The sequence below is a fragment of the Antechinus flavipes genome, chromosome 3 (genome assembly GCF_016432865.1).
Source record: "Antechinus flavipes isolate AdamAnt ecotype Samford, QLD, Australia chromosome 3, AdamAnt_v2, whole genome shotgun sequence".
In the NCBI taxonomy this organism is placed as follows: Eukaryota; Metazoa; Chordata; class Mammalia; order Dasyuromorphia; family Dasyuridae; genus Antechinus; species Antechinus flavipes.
The window spans coordinates 522,085,893-522,109,513 of NC_067400.1; the positions used below are offsets into that span (position 1 = coordinate 522,085,893).

At 38.4% G+C, this 23,621-nt stretch overlaps 1 protein-coding gene across 1 annotated transcript in view; it reads right to left on the reverse strand.

Moving 5' to 3' along the window:
• Positions 1-1,108: 1,108 nt before the first annotated feature.
• Positions 1,109-23,621, reverse strand: part of P2RY2 (purinergic receptor P2Y2) — a 60,183-nt gene continuing 37,670 nt past the window's right edge. The window contains exon 3 of the mRNA XM_051987175.1: positions 1,109-4,109. Coding sequence (XP_051843135.1) covers positions 3,032-4,105 — 1,074 coding nt within the window. The 5' untranslated portion in view covers positions 4,106-4,109 and the 3' untranslated portion in view covers positions 1,109-3,031. The remainder of the gene's footprint in view (positions 4,110-23,621) is intronic.

Sequence of the window (23,621 nt, forward strand, 5' to 3'; positions counted from 1 at the left end):
ATTGTTGTTGTTAGCTTGCATTTTGTTTTCTTTCTCATTTTTTCCCTTTTTAATCTAATTTTTCTTATGCAGCATGACATTTGTAGAAATATATATAGAAGAACTGCATATGTTTTACATATCTTGGATTGCTTGCTGTCTAGGGGAGGGGAAAAGGGGAAAGAGGGAAAAAAATTGGAACACAAGTGTTTTGCAAAGGTAAATGTTGAAAATTATCCATGTATATATTTTGAAAATAAAAAAGCTTTAATAAAAAAAAATTAGAACTGATCAAATGGAAAAGGAGATCCAAAAGTGAAGAAAATAATTCTTTAAAAATTAAATTTAGTCAAATGGTAAAAAAAAAAAAAAAAAGAATTTGATGCTATGCCATTTGCTACACATATGTTTAATATCGATATTACTTCATAGCCTCTGACACCTTTTTGCAAAATAAAATTTCCCTACTTATCTCTTTTGATTAATTCTGTTTGGTTTTGCTTTGTCTGGAGACCATGATTGCTACCCTTGCCCTTTTCACTTTAGCTAAAACATAACAGATTGTGCTGTAGCTCTTTAATTGTGTTCTGTTTCAAGTACTTCCTTGTAAACAATACATTACTGAATTCTGGTTTCTCATCCATTTTGCTCTCTGCTTCTATTTTATGGGTGAGTTCATCCATATTCACTCTACCAGCTCAGACAAGACCTACCATACTGGAACTTTAGCTTACAAGGATGTTGTGAGTAATGGCATGTTTAATGCCTTGCTAAATGTGATGGTTCGCTTTCAGAGGATGGCTTTTACCAGCCACAGCAACTCATAATGATATTTATCAATGTGGGAAAGGGTTATAATCTGCAAAGGTGAAGGGAATAGTCATATAGATGAGATCTTGAGTCTTTGAAGGATGGAAATAATAATCTTCTTCATTCCCTTGATAGACTTTGGAATGTCAACACAAAGACCTGGAAAGCTGCCTAAATTTTTGGAAGAACTTGGTAGTATTATTTTTAGAGGAAAAAGAAAAGTTGGGAAGGCAGGTGGGGAAATGGAGGCAATTGGGAATGTTGAACCTTCATTGGGGAACTGCTCAGGTGTCCTCAAATAAAGAGACATAATCAATGATTACAAAGTCATTCACTCTTTATAAATTATGAGTTAGTTTCCAAAAACATACACAAATTCTCCCAGGACCCCAACTTCCAGTTCTCTTCCCCACATCCCTGAGGGCCACTTGGTTTTTCCTTTCCCCTCCCTCATAGGCAGACCACAGGAGCTGGGAACGGGACAACAGGGGTTGCCTCAGCAGGAAACTCTTTAACAAAAAGGGTCTCTCTCAGACATGTCATGGGACTGGGTCTGGGGAGAAGAAGCAGCAGAAGAGAGGGGAACTTTCAATTCTAAGACAAGGAGAGCTAAAGGGTTTAGAGAAAAGGAACATGTCCAGAATTGCTTTAATAACTTGGATTGAGAGTCACAAGTCTTCTGTCTTAATCCTGGTTCTGTCACACCCTATGTGACTTTGAAAAACTTGATTTTCTTTTCTGGGCCTCAGTTTTCCCCATCTGTGAAACCAAAGACTTGAACTGATGGCTTTTAAAGTCCAGCTTCAGGACTTTAGAACATATTCTAAGGTCCCTAATAGTTTTGATGGTCTGCCTTGTGGTCCTCTTCAAGATTCACTTCTATGATGCTTTCTCTGACTTTCTCTAATCCATCTCTGCCACCCACCTCACCCCAGCCTCTTGAAAGCACTCTCTCCTCTGGAAAGTCCCTTTGCTCTTCTTTTTTGTTGCATTAATACTGAGCCCAGAACTCTAAACATAGTTAAGCACCTAAATTTTTGTTGGATTTGATTTTTTAACTCTAAAATCCTTTCCAGCTCTAATATTTTATATTCAAAGGAGCCTTCCAGCTCTGACATTCTACTCTGTGTTCTAGGGTCCCTTCTTCTAAGTCCCTGTTATCTCTACCTGTAAAATGGGACCAAGCTTCCCACTCAATATTTTCTCCCTCAACCTGACACAGAAGGTCAACTCAGTCCAAGGATCCTGTGCTACTTTAAGCCCTGCTCCTGTTCCCAGGGCTTGGGAGGGGAGAATGTCAGCTTTTGGCTCTAGAGTTTTCTGATTTGTCCCATTTGCCTGAATTTTAAAAGGAGAAAAAAAAAGGGCTTACTATTCATGAGGAAGAGAATTGAGAAGAGGGCAGTATGGAAGCATGAAACCAGAACTGGAAGGGGCCTGAAAGGCCATTGAGTCCAACCCTTTCATAGATTCATTGAAACTGACTGCCGCTTGACAAGGCACCTAGTGCCATCTGTCCCTAGGCAGAGAGCCTTCCTACTCACTCTCTCCTGAGGCAGTACATTCCACTCTGGGACAGCTCTAGTCATAAGAAATTATTATTAGGCTTTTTTTTTTTGGAACCCACATTTGCCTTTATGTAACTCCTTGTCCCACCATTGTCCAAGTTCTACTCTCCAAGGCACCAAAGACTAGAGTAATCCTTCCCCTGCCCCATAAGAGCTCTTTAGATTTTTGAAGGCAATGAGTATTTTTCCCTCCTACCCCAAATCTTCCCCTAGTTAAACATACACAGAACTTAATGCTTTTAATAGAGAAGGACTTTCCCCCATCTTTCACCAGTCTTAAATATGCTAACAAATTACTTTTTAGTCAGAGCAAACTGAGGCTGGGAAGGGATGTACTGGCCTATCCCAGGTCATCCATCCAGGCAGTGGGAGATCCCAGGGAGCTTATTTCCCAGTCAGCACCTCTCTACTTGCTGTCACTAAACACTGGAGGTCCAGTTCAGTCACAGTCATGGGTCTCTCCTGGAGCAGTGCAGATGATGACAAATGTCCACCTCCTCTTGTCTTCCTGTGATTGGTCTCCAAGGACAAACTTTCCTCTGTCGAGTGGACACTTTCACGTATTGTGTGACTAAGCAGCCCATAGCCCCTCTCCTGGCTGCTCCCCATTCTCACCCAAATGGAGGACGGGGGACATGCGGGGCTTGGACTAAGACGCACGAGTCCTTCTGACCCTACAGCTGAGCATCTTTGTGGCCCTCACTGTTGCCTGGGCTGCTTCGAGTCCGCCCACTGTCCAGAGTGTTGGGGTTCTGAATCACCATCTTGTGGCCATCCCCTGGTGGTGTCAGGACATGGCGAGCGAACCTGACGAACCGCTGGCCAGCCAGGAAGTAGAGCACAGGGTCCAGGAAGCTGTTGGCACTGGCAAGCGGGCGAGTGACCTTATAGGCTATGTTGATGGCATTAAGGGAATAACAGTTCACGTCCAGAGATCGGAAGGCGTAGTAGAGTGTACGGGTGATGTGGAAAGGGAGGAAGCACAGAGAAAAGACGACCAAGACCAGAATAATCATCCTGAGCGACTTGCGCTTGGACCGAGAGAGCCGGGGCTGCCCCACTGTGGGTCGCAGAAGCTGCCGGACCATCAGCGTGTAGCACACCAGGATGATTAGGAAGGGCACGATAAAGAGCAGCACGAGGATGGTCGAGCTGTAGGTTATAAAGTCGTTGAACAAGTGACGGGCTGACGTGTCATGGCAAGTGATCCCGTCAGGCCGGCTGCTGGTGGTGACAAAGTACAGCACGGGCGACTGACAGCCGATCACGATGACCCACACGACGGCAGCCACCCGGCGGGCGTAGCGCACGTTGCCCCAGCGCAGCGACTGCAGGGGGTAGCAGATGCCCAGGAAGCGGTGGAGGCTGATGCACAGCAGGAAGAGGATGCTGCCGTAGAGATTGGTGTAGAAGAGGAACCGCACCAGCTTGCAGAGGGTTGTGCTGAAGGGCCAGTCGTCCCCGTGGGAATAGTAGTAGATGAGGAGGGGCAAGGAGACCACGTAGAGAGTGTCGGATATGGCAAGGTTGAACATAAAGGTGGTGGCGGAGTTCCATGTCTTAATCCGGCAGAGGAAAATGTAGAGGGCCAGGGCATTGAGACATAGCCCTAGCACGCAAACCACGCCGTAGGACATTGGCAACAGCACATACTTAAAGTCTTCATCAAACTTGCACCTGTAGCCCTCCTCATTCATGTCCAGAGTGATGTTAACACTTTGGTTCCAGGGGATGGTGGCACTCTCCATTGTCCTGAAATGACAGGTAAGAGCTATCAAGAACCATTTCTACCACAGATCTGTGATGGGAGTCCCCTCCAAACCTTCCCTCCTGACATTCAAAATTTTATTGTTGATTATTGAATCGATTATCCAATTGTTGATTAGATTATTGGAACTACAAAGTTTGATTTACAGCCTGAGGATTATCAAGTACAACCCTCTCATTTTACAGATAAGGAAACTAAGTCTACCTAGGTTAACTAACTCACTAAGATTACATAGGTGGTCACAGAGCCAGGGTCTTAAAACCCTTTTCTGAAATACTGGGATTTAGTATATGAATGCTATGGAGTGTTATTGTTCTGTAAGAAATGACCAACAGGATGAGTTCAGGGAGGCCTGGAGAGACTTACATGAACCGATGCTGAGTAAAATAAGTAAAACCAAATCATTATCCACGGCAACAAGATTATATGATGATTAACTTTGATGGACATGGCCCTCTACAACAATGAGATGATTCAAACCCAATTCCAGTTGTTCAGTAAAGAAGAGAACCAGCTACACCCAGAGAGAGAGAACTGTGGGAAATGAGTGTGGACCACAACATAACATTCTCACTCCTTCTGTGTTGTTTGCTTGCATTTTTGTTTTCCTTCTCAGGTTTTTTCTTTCTTTCTAGATCCAATTTTCCTTATGCAGCAAGACAACTGTATGAATATTACATATATATATAGGATTTAACATATACTTTAACATATTTAACATGGATTGGACTACCTGTCATCTAGGGGAGGATGTGGAGGGAAGGAGGGGAAAAATTGGAACACAAGATTTTGCGAGGGTCAATATTGAAAAATTACCCATGCATGTTTTATAAATAAAAAAAAAAATTTTCTGGGCTTTAAAGCAGAACTTTTGAGTTCAAATACCAGGAAGCAACCTATAAAGTGGTAAAAGCATAGCATTTGGATTAAATTATGCTAATACAAGGGTTCAAATCTCAGTTCAGCTGTTCACTGTTGTGTGCCTTTGGGAAAATTGGTCAATCCATCAGAGTCTCAGTGGCCTCTGTAAAGTGTGGCTGTTGGACTTAAACTTTCCCTCCCATCTTTACTATTTCCTTTTATCTTTAAGGCCTTCTCTTCTATCTCCAATTGTATTCAATGGATTCTAGTTCTTTTGCTTATATAACTGTAAACAAGTCACTTCACAACTGGGCCTAATTTTTCTGGTATATAAAATATGCTACTTAAGATTTGCCTTGGAGTCCTCTCCTCTCTGGTTCATCCCTCTCCTCACATTGAATCAATTACCAAGAACTGCAGACTTGCATTGCTATATAATAATTAGAATCCTTTCTCTCTTTCTTACCATCACAAAAGCTGGATAGAGTCTTGGGCCTAGAGTCAGGGAGACCTGAGTTCCAATCCAACCTCAGACATTATGTGATCATGGACAAGTCATTAAACCTCCCTCTACTTCAGTTTCCTCAACTATAATGGGGCTAATAATAGGAATATTACGAGGACTAAATGGGGTAACACGCATATAGCACTTAGGATAGTGCCTGGCATATAGTAGGTGCTTAATAAATGCTAATATTTTTCTTTCCTGGGAAAATTGACTCTTTCATTTGTGTGCCCAGAACCTAGTATAATACCTGTAATGCAGTCAGTACTTAATAAATGCTTACTCCCTCAGTTAAAATTTTTTTTTAATTAGGGCTGTTTTTTTGGAGGGATTCTTACCATCCTTCCAGCAGCATAGATGAATGGAGGTCCTCTAAATTTAGAAAAAGTCTGCATTAAAATCTCATTGAGTGGGGCAGCTAGATGGTACAGTGGATAGAGTACCAGCCCTGAAGTCAGGAGGACCTGCATGCAAATCTGTCTTAGATACTTAATATTTTCTAGCTGTGTGACCCTAAGCAAGTCACTTAATTCCAATTGCATTGGGGTGGGGGGATCTCATTGAGTATTTTCTATAATCTAAAAAAAATAATTCTGTATATTGGAAGAATGTCTGACACGTGGGTTTAGATAGGATTGCTTATTCATTGTTCTGTGCCCTGCATAAACTAGATTCTTGTATCTAGATTTTGAAAATAAGAACAGAGTAGAATTCCATTTTAACACTCTTAGAAGAAAAACTTCCTCATGACCACCAAAATGCTTTGAAGATTTTAAAAGCAACAAAACTTTTCTCAAATGATTACTGGATATATTCTCAATCTAAAGTGTTTTTAAACTCAGAATAAAACAATTAACAAAATCCTAAAACCTGATCTTAAAACATTAAATCAAATAATCGAAAAGTTCTCCAGTTTTCCATTAAGTGCTACATCTAAATCATGCAGTCAATAAACATTTATTTAGCACTTTCCTTCACACCAGCACTGTGCTGAATTCTAGTTACAAAGAAAGACAAAGGAAAGTCTTTCAAAGAATTCAGAACTGAATAAGAAAAGCAATATACAAACAACTATATCAAAAGCTACACATACACAGATTAAGTTGGAAATAATACAAAAAGCAGGTAGTAGAATTAAGAAGAATCAAGAAAGGCTGCCTGTAGAAGGTGAAATGTTAGCTGGAACATGAAGAAAGCTATGGAGACCCAAGGTAGAGATGAAAAAGGAGAAAATTTTAGGGCTACCTGTTATATTTTTCTGGAGTTTTATATTCAACCTGGCAATTGTTTTTCCTCTTAAAAATATGCCCATTGCTATCTTTTGTTTTTGCCACCATCTGCACTTCCCAACATTGCTCCAAACAGAAAACTATATTATAACAAAGAATAAGAGGGAAAATAATCAGTTGCCCAAAACTAAACTAACCAGAGTCTTAGAATATATATATATATATATGTTTTATGCCAATAGCTTCTGCCTTATTCAGAAAAAGGAAGGGGTTGAATTCTCATATCTCTTATTCAGGAACAACTTTGCTCACTATGCCAATTTTTTTTCAAAGTTAAAAAATGTCAACACTTTTGGTTTCAATGTGGTTGATTCAAGATCCTCTCCCCCTCCTCCCCCTCCATCTAATGATTATGGTATCTTTTCAGTATTCCTCTGTACTTTTCTAGGCCACTGACCCTGCTCTAATTTCAGTTTCCTACATTCCCAATCTTGACCTCATAGTTAACCAATTCAACTCCACATTGTCCTCTACTCTAGGATCCCTTGCCTCCTAATTGATTATCTTATTCTCTGTAACAAATGTTCTTCTAAGCCTTCTTTTCTCAAGCTTCCTAAACCCCTCTATTCTTCCCCTCTCAAATCTTATTTTACTAATAAAATTGAAGCTATTTGGCATGAGTGCCCTATTATTTCCCTCTCTTTATTTTATAAATGTCATCATCATTGGCATTTATATAATGCTATATAGGTTTGCAAAGTGATTTACATATTTCTCATTTGACCCTCAAAACAATCCTCTTAGGAAACTATTCAATTTTTATTCTTTTTTTAGATGAGGAAACTGAGACTTAGAGAAGTGAGGGTGACTTGCTCTCAGGATCACACAGCTAGTAAATTTCTGAGGCAGAATTTAGATACAATTCTTCCTGACTCCAAGTCCAGCTCTCTACCATTCCCATTTTCTTCTTTTATTTCCCAATCTCTCATAACAAGAGCCCTTTGCTTTGTCAAGGCCAACCTTTCCACCTGGGTTCTTGTTTTCATCACTTCTCTTCTCCAATAGCTCACCCTGCAAGAGAAGTATTCTCTCACTAGCTCTCTAATCTTCAATCTCTTTACTTTTTGATTCCTTCCCTGCTATCTTCAAATATGTTCAGGTTTTCCAATCATAAAAAAAATTCATGTGAATACATCCAGCCATTCTGGAGAGCGATTTGGAACTATGCTCAAAAAGTTATTAAACTGTGCATACCCTTTGACCCAGCAGTGTTTCTACTGGGCTTATACCCCAAAGAGATACTAAAGAAGGGAAAGGGACCTGTATGTGCCAAAATGTTTGTGGCAGCCCTGTTTGTAGTGGCCAGAAGCTGGAAACTGAGTGGATGCCCATCAATTGGAGAATGGCTGAATAAATTGTGATATATGAATGTTATGGAATATTATTGTTTGGTAAGAAATGACCAACAGGATGATTTTAGAAAGGCCTGGAGAGACTTACATGAACTGATGCTGAGTGAAATGAGCAGGACCAGGAAATCATTATATACTTCAACAACGATCAATATGATGATCAATTCTGATGGACCTGGCCATCTTAGCAATGAGATGAACCAAATGAGTTCCAATAGAGCAATAATGAAATGAATCAGCTGCGCCTAGGGAAAGAATTCTGGGAAATGAGTATGAACCACTTCATAGAATTCCCAATCCCTCTGTTTTTGTCTGCCTGCATTTTTGATTTCCTTCTCAGGTTATTTTTACCTTATTTCTAAGTCCGATTTTTCTTGTGCAGCAAAATAACTGTTTGGACATGTATACATATATTGTATTTAATTTATACTTTAACATATTTAACATGTGTTGGTTAACTTGCCATCTGGGGGAGGGAGTAGGAGGAAGGAGGGGAAAAATTGGAACAAAAGGTTTTGCAATTGTCAATGCTGAAAAATTACCCATCCATATATCTTGTAAATAAAAAGCTATAATAATAAAAAAAAATTCAGAACTTCACTAAGACCCTATCATCCCCTCAAGCTATAGTCCTTTATCCTTGTACTTTCTCAACAAACTCCCAGAAAAAGCTATCTACACTATCTACACTCACTGTCTTTACTCTCTCTCCTTCCACTCATTCCTCAACCCTTTGAGCCTACCTTCTGATTCCATCACTCTACTGAAACTGCTCTTTCCAAAGTTACTGATTATTTATTACCAAATTTGTTCTCTGTTTTTGATTTTTACTTCTTTGCTACTTTTAACACTGTTTTTATGTTATTAAGACATAGCAAAACATACAGTAACTACTTGTTACAATTTTCTTTTTTATGGCTTGGGCTATAGTTAAAAGACTAACCTTCAAAACTCTTAAGATTTGAGAGGCATCATGATTTAATGCCAAGATCGATGGGTTTGGAATCAACTGATCAAATTCTGATCCATCGACCTGTGAGACTTGAAGGAAGTCACAGCCTGTGTCTCATTTTCTTCATCAGTAAAATGAGAATGTTAGACTAGATGATCTTGAAGGTCCCTTGCAATCCTAAATCTAAGAGTTCAACTCCTGGGAAGCATGGTCAGCCCAAAGACTGGGACTATTTGATAAATGTGAAAATTTGATTCACCAGAATTCTCAGGAGGAAATTAAAAGACCCAGATTCTAATCTTACTTCATTCATTCCCTGGCTGTGTTACTAAAAGAAAGCCACTTCCCCACACTGGGTGGAATTCAATTTTCTCCACCTATAAAATTGTGGGAAACCATCATTACTCCTCTTCCTATCATAGATTTAATGGCATTCTATTTGGAATTCAGGGGATCTAGGTTTTGATTCTATTTCTACTACTTACTAAATGATATTGGATAAGCCATTTAAACTGACATTAGAAAGGACTGAAAGTCAGGAGATATGTTTGAGCACTAACTGTATCATATTTTTTTTACCTTCCTGCAGGACCACTGTAAATAACAAAGGAGAATGGTGTAGAGTAGTATACAAACATTTGAATTTCTAATAAAAGTACTCAATGCTTCATGTTATTATGAAGATAATCCTGGGATTCTCAGAAGAGATCACAAGCTCTGGCAAATTGGAAAAACTCCAAGAAACTCTTGAGAAGCTAGAACACTAGTCTAAATTTAATAGGAGGAAATTTAATAGAGATAACTGTAAAGTTTTATATTCTGGTACCCCAAAAATCAATTTCCTAAGTATAAGATGGGAGATGTATATTTAAACAATAGTTTATATGAGGGTGGAGAAGGGTGGGTTTGGCCATTTTAGTGGACTGCAAGCTCTATGAGCCGACTATTTGAAATGTTAGCCCAATAGATAGCAAAACTATTCTAGTGGGGGAACTCAACCTTTCCCTCTCAGAATTAGACAAATCTAACCACATAATAAATATGAAGGAAACTAGGAAGGTTAATAGGATCCTAGAAAACCTAGATATGATAGACCTCTGGAGAAAATTGAATAGGGACACCTTTTTCTAGGGAGTACATGGCACCTATACAAAAACTGACCATGTATTAGGGCATAAAAACCTCACAATCAAATGCAAAAAGCAGAAATAGTAAATGCTTTCTTTTTAGACCACAATACAATAAAAATTATATTCAATAAAGGGCCAGGAAAAGATAGACTAAAAACAATTGGAAATTAAATAATCTAATTCTAAAGAATGAGTGGGTCAAACAACAATCACAGAAACAATCCATAATTGCATCCAAGAAAATGGTAATAATGAGACAACATACTAAAACCTGCATCCAAAGCAGTTCTTAGGGGAAATTTTATCTCTCTAAATAGCTACATAAATAAAATAGAGGAAGAGAAGATCAATGAATTAGGCATACAACTAAAAAGTTAGAAAAAGAACAAATTAAAAACTCCCAATTAAGTACCAAATTAGAGATTTTGAAACTCAAAAGGAGAAATAATAAAATAGAAACTAAGAAAACTATTGAACTAATAAGCAAAACTAGGAGTTGGGGCTATGAAAAAACTAACAAAAATAGATAAACTTTTGGTTAATTTGATCAGAAAAAGGAGAGGAAAAAAAAAGAAATCACCAGCACCAGCAATGAAAAAGAAATTAAAGAAATAATTAGAGAAGATATTTTGCCCAATTCTATAGGAGCAAGTCTAACAATCTAACCAAAATGGGTGAATATAAGAAATGTCATCCCCAAGAAAGCTAATGAGATCTTGGATTACACTAATAATAAAAACTAGCATATAGGTTTGCAAAGCACTTTACACATATATTGGTCATCTAGCATAGAGTGCTAGGCCTGAAGTCAGCAACATACATCTGGCCTCAGACACATAGTAGCTGAGTGACACTGGGTAAGCGACTTAACCATGTTTGCTTCAGTTTCCTCATCTGTAAAATGATCTGGAGAAGGAAATAGCAAGCCACTCCAATATCCTTTGCTAAGAAAAGCCCAAATGGAGTCACAAAAATATTAGACATAACTGAAAACAACTGAACAAAATGTACATATATTTAACTTATTTGATTCTCTTATTTGACAATTCTGAAATAGATACCATTATTACCCTTGTTTTATAGATTATAAAACTAAAGCTGAGAAAGATTCAATTACTTGCCTAGAATCACAAAATAATGAATGCCTGAGGTGGATTTGAACTCGGGTCTCCTCGATACACTCTATCTATTCTTTGTATCACCTGGAATCCTAGTCAGATCACTTCACTAGTATTTTGTTCAGATCTGTTCACTATCCTTTAAGAAGGATATTAGCAATCTCAAAAATGTCCAGAGAGCTCTAAGATTGTGAAAGGACTCAAATTCCCACCATATGGAAATTGCTCAAAAGAACTGTGGATTTTTAGCTTTGAGAAGAAATTTGGGGAAAGAGAAGGTGAATCTCTTATCATGGAGTATTTGAAAGACTGTTACATGAAAGGAAAAAAAAAACTTATACTACTGGATCCCAGAGTACCAGACTAGGGATAATAGGTAGAAGTCACAAAGAGGCATATTAATAGTATTTTATTTTTCCAAATATCTTCAAAGATAGTTTTCAACATGGACTTCTGCAAAACATTGTGTTCCAAATTTTTCTCCCTCTCCTCCCCACAACCTCTAACAGTAAGCAATCTGATATAGATTAAACATGTGTGACTCGTCCAAACATATTTGTGCATTCTGTGCAAAAAAAAAAATCATATCAAAAGGGGAAAAAAAACACAAGAAAGAAAAAAAAAAACCAAGCAAATAAACAACCAAAAAAAGGTGAAAATACTATGTTCTGAACTTGAGAGCACAACCATCTTTTCAGGTTTTCAACTATAGTTATCATCTTCCATTTAGTCAGTTACCAAATTTTAGCAATATCTCTCTAATCTGCACTCTCTGTACTTATACTACTACTACCCTTCCTATTTTAGGTCCACATAATTTCTCTTGGATTTATTCTAAATTGTTGTCTTATCTCCAATCTCTCCCTTTTCCAATTCTTTCATACAGCTGCCACAAGTGGTATTTCCAAAGCACAGATCTAATCACGTAAATCCTTTGCTCAAAAACCTCTAGGGCTTCTTATTTCACCATTCAAAGATAAAATACAAATGACCATGTTTGCTTATAAAGTCCTACATGTGACTTGAATTTATCTATCTAGATTGTGTTTGGATATTAGTAGATACTATCCCTCCCCATGCTCTACATTCCAGTCAAATTGAGCCAGCTAATGTATCTGAAGTACATTCAGGCTTCTCCCACTTCAGCCCGGCTCTCCGTGAGCTGGAATGTTCTCCCTTCTCAAATCCAGCTTTTGGAATCTCTGGACTCCATTCAGGAGAATGAAAGCAGAGGGAAGAGAATAAGCATTTATATGCACCTACTATGTACCAGGTATTTTACAAATATTCCCTCATTAGATCCTCATAACAACCCTTGTGAAGTGGGCACTATTGCTATCCCCTTTTTATTGCTGACACTGAACAGAAGTAAAATGGTCATACAGCTAATAAGGAAGGGTCTGAGATGAAATCCAAACTCAAATCTTCCTGACTCCTGGCTCAGCTCTGTGTCTGCTGGCCATCTAGCTGCCTCCATTCACACAGCCTACCCAATTATTACTTGTGCCTCTGGCCAAATATTTTGTATTTACTATCTACATATTTGGTATTTATTAATTGTGTATATGTTATGTCCCCCTTCTCCCCAGCCCTACCCCCTAAAGAAGGTAGCTTACTCAGGGACAGAAATCATTCCACTGTTATCTGTGTTTCAGCACTTAGCCTAATATCTGATATTAGCTGCTTAATAAATGCTTAGTGAATTAAACTAACTGAATTCATGCTTCCCAGGCAGATCAGGAAGTCTGAGCATCAGTAAGCTGCTGTATGTCCAGATGTCCTTGACTAAAATGACACTCAAGTCCCCATCCCATTCCCATATAAGGACTGCTTGATAGAATTGTAGATGTTTGGCCTGAAGAAAAAGTTCACATAAGAAGGGAGAATCCTTCCAGCTTTGATATGCTAGACCTAGTTGGTCTTCAAAAATTATCTTAGTAATATAATTGCTTTCCTTGACCATCCCTTGTATTTCATTTTATGCATTTAAACATGTGATTTGGAAAGAAGGTCCACCTCTTGGCTTTACTACTTTGCCCAAAGGGTACGTGAAACAAAAAAGGTCAAGAATCCTCAGTTAGATAGTCTGTGGTCAACAAGGTCACAGACCTAGGCCCTGGCCTAGTTTTGACTCTGTCACTAACTTGAAAGTTACTGTCTCTGGGTCTTATAGAAAATGAGCTGGAAGGGCATAAGCATCTCTGTATAGCACCTAAAATGCCCTAGGCACTGTGTTGAATGCTTAAAAAAAAAATCTCATTTGGTACTTGCAACAATCCTGTGAGATAGGTCCTAGTCCCATTTGTATAGCTGAGGAAACTTAAGTAAAGGAAAGTTAAGTAAATAGCCACACAGCTACAGTATTTAGTAGCTGAGGCTGGATTTGAACTCAGATCTTCCCAACTCCAGACTAGTGCTCTATCTACTATATCCTCTAGCTTTAGGTCTTGAAGAGTTTAAAAGTCCATTAATTTATTTATCCCACCTCCACCACGGGCCACTAGATTTCTATTAAGTAAGAGATATGGAAGTCAGTTACTCTGCAGTTAGCGCTCAGAGCCAACAAAAACAATGCCATGAGTTTGACTACTTGACTTTCCTACTTCTCCACCCTCCCCCATGACCCTGAATTCTTCCAATCTCTCCTTTGTTAGCAAAAATATAATTTAAAAAAATGGATGTTCCACTACCAAAGATGTTTCTTTTGGAACATCCTATGACCAAGTTGCAACGTGGGGAAGGTGGAGATGCCCAGCTGAGTAGGTGAGAGGTGAAAGCCTCTGATAGTAGAAGAAAATAGGAGAAACAGATGGTAAGAAAGATGAGCAAGAAGGGTATTTCACACACAAAGATTGAAGAAGCCATTTCTCTTCTAGCCCAAGCCCATCAATTATATCATTCATTCATTTATTTTTTTTAACTTAATTGGGTTTAAGTGACTTGCTCAGGGTCACACAGCTAGGACTGAGCCCACATTTGAACTTAGGTCCTCCTGACTTCAGGGCTGGTGCTCTATCCACTGCACCAATTAGCTGCCCTTCATTCATTCATTCATTGAGTCCACAAATATTTTCTATTAGGTACAAAGATGAACTAGATCTATCAATCAAGAAGAATCTTCCTTCTTATGTCCATTTACTTTTGGAGACTCAAAGAATCATCCATCATTGGACCCTGACAAGTACTGAGAGAAATACTTCATTTGGACTCCTACTCTTTCCAACCAGTATTAATCAATTTGATAGAATCATATCAAAGTTCTATATATAAGGTCCTAGAGCTGTAAGGTGCAGATTCTAAATTCACTTGCTTAACTATAAGAAGTTAACTAAACGTCCTCCACTCTTGTTTTGCCTTGTGATGGTGACCAAGCCCAGCATGGCAGAGATCACAACTACATGGAAAGTCTCCCAAAATATTTTTATACTTCCGGAGCAATCACTTGTCCAGTAAGAACTGGTGACCATCTAATGATCACTGATCATCTTATGATCACTTAAGTTACTGACTATGAGAGTTTCAACCAACTTGTGACGCTGTTGGTATTCATATTTTTGTAATTGCTGTTCCATATTTAGCATAATGTAACCCTATAAAAGTATATTTCTAAGAAGAGGTAGCATCTCAGATTGTGAGGAAGATCTGAGGTTCACTTCACTGGAAGGTATGATGGACCCTTTAATAAATGGCTCAAATCTCTGCCTCAGTCTCTGTTATTGTAGGTGGGATAGATAATTTTGATCCCCACAGTACCTTCAGGCTAGGTGACTCTTCATATAACAAACAGAGGCCCAAAAAGGGCAAGGAACTTATACAGGTCATGTGTCAGTGCTGAAAATGAAGGTCAGGTTTTCTAATACCCAGTTCCACTCTTCCATTCTATGACATTTTGACTCTTTGGATCTCAGTCTTTTTGTTTGTCAAATGTACAATAATCCTTACCCAGCTCATAAGTTTAATTTTAAATAGACTAGTTGGGGAATCTATTTTTAAATAATAGAGGCCATAGAGATGCGAGGAGCTATTTCTAACAGACCAATAAATGCAGATTGACCTAGATATAATCTCAAAGATGATGGCATTTGTAAAATGAGATAACAGTCCTTGAATTAGCTCCCTCCCAGGAGTGCTCAGAAGGGATTCCAGAAGACCCCATCGTGGGAAGGGTCCCTCAGGGGCTACCTAGTCTCACTCATACCTAAACAAGAATCCCACTTCCAACCTTGACATCAAATTGCCATTCAGGTTCTGTCCAAAGAGCTCCAGGAACAGGAATCCACCACTTCTCATTCTATTTGAGGGAATGTTTCATCCTTACATGAAGCCAAACTTGTCTTTATTGTTTCTATCAATGGTTTTTGGTTCTGGGGCCACACAGACTAAGCTTAATCCCTCCCTATGACAGCCTTTCAAATACTCTCTTGCATCTCCCTCATCTCAACTTTTCTTCTTACAGAATAAACATCCTTACTTCCTTCAATTATTCCTCAAAGACAACCATGGAACATTAGACTTGGATTCCTGAAATCAAATCTTGCCATAGATATTTACTGGCTGTATGATCTTGATACAGTTTCTAAGACTGAGTTTCCTCATCTGTAAAATGGGGATAAGAATAGTACTACTGACAAAATCATCATAAGGATCAAATGAAATATAGAAAACACTTTATAACCTGTCAAGTGCTATATAAGTATTAGTTGTTATCATTATCATTATTATTATTATTATTATTATTAGACATGGTCTCAAAGCCCTTACCATGCTGTTCATTCTCCTTTAGAAGTTGTTCAGCTTATCAATGTCCTTCCTGAAATGTGGTATTCAGACCAGAACACAACTAGGGTCTCAGATTCCTCATCTTTGTAATGTAAAAGTTATAATTAAAAACCAGTTCTAAATTTTTGAAATGAAAATATGAACCGATGTAACCAGGGCAAAGTATTTTGGGATTATCTCTTTCCTCATTCTGGATGTTACATAGTTCTTAATTTAGCTCAAGATCACATTAGCAATATTCATGGCCACACTTCACCATTGATTCCTACCAAACATGGTCTATTGAAATCCCTGAATCTTTGTCAGATTGAGAGTCATCTAGTTAAGCCTTCTCTACTATGTCTATTACTGTTTTTAAATTTATCTACTATTAATTTTGGTCCAAAGTTCTGGCCTCTGGCATGATTTTGAATATTACCTCTGTCACAAAATGTTTGTTTTTTTTTTTACTTTTCTGTCATCTGCAAAATTCATTAACAAACTATCTATATACCCATATGAGTCATTGAAAAACATTAAATGGTACAGTCAGGACAGATCTCTGGGCCATAGGACTGGAGACCAACTTCTACAATGACTTCAGACGATTAATGAATGCTCTTCAAGTCTAATCGCTCCATCATTTCTAAGTTAAGCACAGTGTCCAGACCTTAAAAAATACCTTGTGTACTTGTTCAATCATTTTCAGTCATGTCCAAACTTTTCATTACCCATATGAAATTTTCTTGGCAAAGATACTAACGAGTGGTTTGCCATTTTTTCAGCTCATTTACAGATGAGAAAACTGAGATAAATAGGGTTAAGTGACTTGCTCACAGACTAATAGTCTAGGGTCCATTTTGAACCCCATTTGGGTTCTCTTGGCAAAGATATTGAAATGGCTTGCCATTTACTTCTCCAGATCGTTTTATAGATGAGCAAACGAGGTAAATAGGATTAAGTGATTTCCTTTCTTCCTTTCGTTCTTTGTTCCTTTCCTGGATATATATACATACAGACATATGACTCTTATAATGAGCACAAGAATATTAGGACAGCCCAGGCTGAAAATCAGGTTCCATTTATTCCCTAACACCCCCTTTCTGGGTGATTGCTTCCCAAAACATACACATCTTCCTTCTTGAGCAACACCCTAATGTCCTGTGGGACTGAGTCTGGAAACTTGGATTTATATCTCAGCTGTAATATTTAGCAGTTCTATGTTCCTGGACATGCCATTTCCCATCTTTAAGCCTCAGTTCCCTCAGCTGTAAAATGGTTAGATTGCTAATGATTTTATTTGGTTCAGTCAAGTCAATGGCATCACAGAAAATTCTAGGTTCGGAATTAGAATTCTGGATTTGAAGACCTAGGCTTGAAGCCTCATTTTACCTTTTCTGCCTATATTAGACTGTAGTTTAGTCATTCTGGGAAATAAATATTGGACGAGATGACCTTCAAGAATCCTTTCAGATCTAAATCTATTCTCAACCTTAAAATACTTAGAAATAAGTTGCTGTCCTTATCAGTGGCAACAGACCATGGACTATGGAGAAAGTAATTAAGAATCTTTTGAAGGTCCTCCCAACTTTCAAGGCTTAATCAGTCACCACCTCTTCCAGCAAGTCTTGACTCAAATGTAAGAGATCTATTTCTTTTTTTAAATTGGCCCTCATTGGTACAAGCTACTCCTGGTGGAAAGAAACTCCATTTCTCAATGCAGATCAGCACCTAGTCTTCAATGTATAATAATTTATAAACTTTAGGTTTTACTAAGTATTTTCATATGGTCTCATTTATTACTTATTATCTTACAGAGTTACCTAGGATACTGATTTTAAGTTAAGTGACTGGCCCAGGGTCACACAATCTGTATGCTTTAAAGATGTGATGGGAACTAAGGTCTTCCAGACTGCAGGAGCAACTCTCCAGCTATTAGAGCCATGCTGTTTCTCCCTTTTTCATTTTCTTCCTTTTCAGAGGGCTAATAACATCAGAAGGGTGATGTCTTAACTTGCAAATGAATTAGATTTATGTGAGAAAGAGCTGTGCAAAGTCATCAGCCTCAACCCTTTTTCATAAGCTTAGGCTAGCACTCTCTCCCTTGACCCTGTTTCTCCCTGCTATTAAAGTTATTTGTGAACCTGTTTAATCTTACACTGGCTCTGCTGTCAAAGGAGCTTACAACCTAATGGGGAGGGCTATGAAAGCATGGAGATAACAGGTTCACAAAAAACCTATTAAACATTTTCATAAAAAAAGAATATCCCATCTCTGGATTTTAGGAATCAGGTCTAGGGGTTGGGAAGGCCTAGGGAACCCTGGCTGAGCCTCAGGATCAAATTACTGAAAAGAAAGAAAAATACGAACATTGAAAGCAAGAGCAAGATCAAAAGGACCTAGGATAGGTCAAAGGAAGAAAAGAGTTATCCAGAAAAAATGATTCAGATCAATAAGGTCAGAGGTCTAGGGTAGTACCTGCCTCATAAGTATTAAAGATGTATATTTTTGATGGTGAACCAACTTCCTCAACACTGCAAAAGAATGGAAACTCCCTGAAGGCTCACCCCTCCACACAGCATCAGTCACACAGCAAGGATAGAACCAAGTTAGTTACTCAAGTGTACTTACTATGAGCCAGACCCTGTGCTAAGGGCTGGAGATACAAAGAAAGGCAAAAGATGGTCCCTACCCTTGAGAAAATTACAGTCAAATAGGCGGAGAGGGAAACAATGTGCAAACAACTACATACATACAAGATACGGACAGACTAAATTGGAGATAATCATGAGGGGGAAGGCATTAGCATTGAGGGGAACAAAAGACTTCTTGCAGAAGGTGGGGTTTTAGCTGAGATTTGAAGGAAGCCAAGAGAAACTAGAAGAAGGAGATGAAAAGGATGACCATTGCAGACATGAGGACATCCAGGGAAAATGCTCAGAGCTAGGAGTTGGAGTATCATATGTGAAAAGCAGTTTAAGCAGGCCAGTGTCACCAAATCAAAGAATATGAGGAAGAAGAGAAAGTAGAGAAGGATTGGAGAGTCAAGGAAGGCCTAACTTATGAAGGGCTTTAAAAGCCAAACAGGATTTTCTATTGGATCTGGAGTTGATGGAATGGAAAAATCAAGATTTCCTAACCCCAGCCCAAAGATTTTCCCTTACATCATGAGGAAAGGGAGACTCAGATTACACAAATCCAAGCTAAGTTTCCTTAGACAAGATTTTTTTTTGCCAAATCACTTCTTGGTTTGAAGAAGCATCAATGGCTCCTCAAAATCAATAGAAAGAAGTTCCACCTCTTCCAGAAAGGCTTCCCTGCTCATTACAAAACACATCAATCATGGAATCAAAAGACCTGAAGGTTGGAGAGGGACTGTGAAGTCACCCATTCCAACAGCTTTCAGGCTTCTCTGGCTCAGATTTCCTTTATACTCTTAAAAATGATTGAGACTCTGAAAGAGCTAGGTTATATCAATTGATATTGTCATTAGAAACTTAAACTGATCATTAAAATAGTTATTCATTTATTCATTTTAAAATGGCAATAATAAATCTTCTATATGTGAATATGACATATTTTTGCAAAAATAACTTTTTTAAAACAAAACAATTTTGTAAGTGGAGTTATTTTACATATTTTTACAAATCTCCTACTATATGGCTTAATCAAAGACCATTAGATTCTCACATGTGCTTCTGCATTCAATATATCGCAGTATGTTTTTGATTGAAGTATATGAAGAAAATATACTGGACTTCACACAGATATGAAGTTGGAAAAGAGATTAGTGTTTAGTAGGCAAATAACATCTTAGTATTATCATGAATACAAATGAACCATTCAGAAACACCAGGGCAACTGGGTAGTGCAGTGGATAGAGGACCACTCTTGGTGTCTTGGAGACCTGAATTCATATCTGGTCTCAGAAATGAACTAGCTGGGTGACTCTGGACAAGTCATTTAATTCTGCCTCCCTTTCCTCATTTATGTCCATGGGCACAAAGCGAGTCGGGATAGAGCAAGGGACAGAACCAAGCATTCTGAACCTTAGCCCTGTGTTGTTCCCAAAGCACAGGGGCCTCTAAATTCTCCTCTATTATTGTCTGGCCCAGCTTTCACCCTCTCAGGAAGTCCAGCTGTGAAGGACATTAAGCAGGCAATTATCCAGCCTTCAAGACTACTTTCCCCTTTCTCTCCTTAGCCAGGGGTTTCCCTGGAAGAGAGAATCCCAAGGAAGTGACTATTATTCACTCCTTTTGTTATACTCCCTAACTTTAGTCCATCTGTCATTGTCTAAAATAGCCCAGTCCTCTTGGGACAGGGGGACCCCTCCCTGATGTTTATTCCTACAGGGAACTCCAGACCTCGTCAGACCTGTGGGAAAAAAGCTATCACTAGTTTTTCCTGGCAAAACCTGGAGGTCCAGCAAAGCAACCTGGGGCCATTAAGAGCTGTAGGGCCAGCTGAGGAAATCTCTCAGGAAATGCAACAGCCTGTTAGGTGTAATTTTTCCAGGTAAGATCAGAATTAAAGAATCTTATACTTCCAAGCAACCTCAGAGGGCACACAGTCCAGCTAACCTGGCTCACTGTAGGCAACCCTTTCTACAAAATCCCCTGCCAAGTGGCCACTTATCTTCTGCTTGAAGATCTCCAGAGTAGAGATTGCCTCTTTCCAATTGTATCTGCAGTACCGTATGCAATTCCTGGTACATAGTAGGTACAACAACTTGTTGCTTTAACACCTATTAGGTTCCTTCTAGCTTTAAAGTAAGGAGGTTTAGAGGATAAAGCACTAAACCAGTCAGGAAAATCTGAGTTCAGATCCAGCCTTATATACATGCTATTTGCGTGATTCTGGGCAAGTCATTAATGTTTCTCTGCCTCAGTTCCCTCATCTATAAAACGGTAATAATAAGAGCATTAACTCCCTGGACTGCTGTGAGAATGATATGAAATTGAAGAAGGGGAGAGATAAGCATTTGTATAGCACCTATTACGTACCAGGCATTTACAAATATTATCTCATTTGCTATTTATAGCTCAGGTGGTATTTAGAGGTCCAATTTGAGTCAGAAAGACCCAAATTCAAATATGACCTGAGATACTTCCCAGGTGTCTGAACCTGGGTCAGTAACTAAACTGTTTGCCTCAGTTTCCTCATCTGTAAAAATGGGAATAATAGCACCTTCCTACCAAAGTTATTGTGAGAATCAAATAATCATAAAGCACTCAGCATTCTGTCATTTATTTGAGTGCTATACAACTCTGTCTCCCTTTCCTCATCTATGTCCACAATGCTATCCACATCCAAAGAAAGAACTACAGAGTCTGAATGCAGATTGAAGCAAACTATTTTCACTTTTTTTTGTTTTTTTTCTTTCTTGTGGGTTTTCCCTTTTTTTATGATTCTTCTTTCACAACATGACGAAATTGGAAATATGTTTAATATGATTGTACATGTAGAGTAGGGAGAAGACCCTTATCAGATTTATTGCCATCTTGGGGAGGGGAGAAGAAAGGGAGGGAGAAAAAGATGGAAATCAAACTCTTATAAAAGGAAATGTCCAAAACTAATAAATAAAATTTTAAAAATCATAATTAAGTGCAGTACAATGAATATGGAAATATGTATAGAAGAATTGTACATGTTTAATATATATTTGATTACCCACTATCTAAGGGAGGGAGTGGGAGAAGGGAGGAAGAAAAATTTGGAAAATAAGGTTTTGTAAGAGTGAATGTTGAAAAAAATCTTTGCCTGTATTTTGAAAATAAAATGCTATTTTTTTAAAATCACAGTTAAAAAATACCCCCACCTTTTTAAAAAAATGGTTTGCAAACTTTTAAAAGCACCATACAAATGAAAGTTTTTCTTAATTCTATGATCCTGTGATTATTATTATTATCATCACTATTAAATTACAAATTCTCCCTTTTTTTGGTTAATAATTTTGAAGGCCTCCATCTGGGGTCAGAGTTAGGGTTAAAGAATCCTGGCTAAGCCTGGAGCTAAAGGCTTCTCAGAGAACATACCTTCTGGTTTGTGATATTCAGAGCTAGTGATCAAGTGTTAGCTATTGAGCAAACCAGCCTTCTCTCACTTACCTGTCCACCAGGCTAGATTTTGATGCTGACATTCAGGGGCCTGTTCAGGCGTCCCCTCTCATGAATACACAAGTCCTGACCAGGGCTTCGGGGAATTAGCTGGAAACCAGAAAAACAGGTCCCTCTACTTGATGGGCGGCTGCTACTTCTGGTTGCTCCACTGGCATTCTAAGGAGCCAGGACCCAACCCTGTCTCTGAAGTCCCCGGCACCCTATAAACACATGGAAGGCATAAGGACTAAGTGTGGTAACACTTACTAGCTGTGGGATCCTAGGCAAGTCACTTAACCACAACTACCTCACCAAAATTAATTTTTTTTAAAGGAGCAAGAGAAGCACAGCGACTGTCCTAAAGTCACTCAGAGCTTCCACAGCCATATCAGTGATTCAAAGAGCTTTGGGCCAGAATGGAGAAAACCTGTGCTCTAGTCCTAGTCTGTCAACTCTGTAAGTCTTTGGCTAAGTAATTCCCCTTCTAGAACTTAGTTTCCTTTGCTATTTATTAAAATATGGTTCATTTTAATGAAAATGGCACAATCACAGATGACTGATGATGAAACTTCCACCCCTTCTCTCATCAAGGTGACTGATTCAAGACAAAGAATGAAGCAAACATTTTCAGATATGACCAATGTGCATATCTACTTTGCTTGACTATGAATATTTATTACAAGGATATTATTTTCATTTTCCTCCCATTTGGGGGAAAGTTTATAAAGTGGGTAGAAAGGGAGTGTGTCCAAAAGAAAAATAAAGGAAGAAAATAGGATCAGTGAAGCATTTCACTCCCCCTAATGCACAGAAGCAAACAGGAAAAAAAGAATCAGAAAAGAATAGGAAAACAATGAAAGTTATATAGGAAATTTATTTATTAAATAGAAAAGCAAGCTCTACACAATACATTCAGTTTTATTTACTACAATCCTCTTTTCCTATTCTATTGTATATAGTTAAATATAATTTTTTAAAAAAAAAGATTCAGAAAGAAAAAAGAGGGTTAGAAAGAAATTCTAACTTGTCAGGATCCTTTATAGTAAATCAGTGCACTCTGACACTTGGTAAAGATAGGTGCAGATGAGGACAGTGGAAAATATGAGAGAAAAAATGGTTCGAGATGAATTAACTAAAGGACTCCAAGGTTTAGGGATTTCTCAAAAACCTCATAAATTCATTCTTCAAGACTCAATAAACAATCATTTATTAAGCACCTATTATGTGCCAGTTGTCCTGGATAGAAAGGTGCTTATGAAGACCATCAGGAGAAAGTGCTGTCCTTCCTCCAGTGTCTCCTCCACCTCCCCCAAGCTTTGATTCATAACATAATCCAGGATTCCCTTTTACTCACTCAATAGCCTCCTCTTTCACTGCTGTCAATAGCAATTCCATTCATCCTTCAAGATCATATAGGGTAGGTTAAGGCC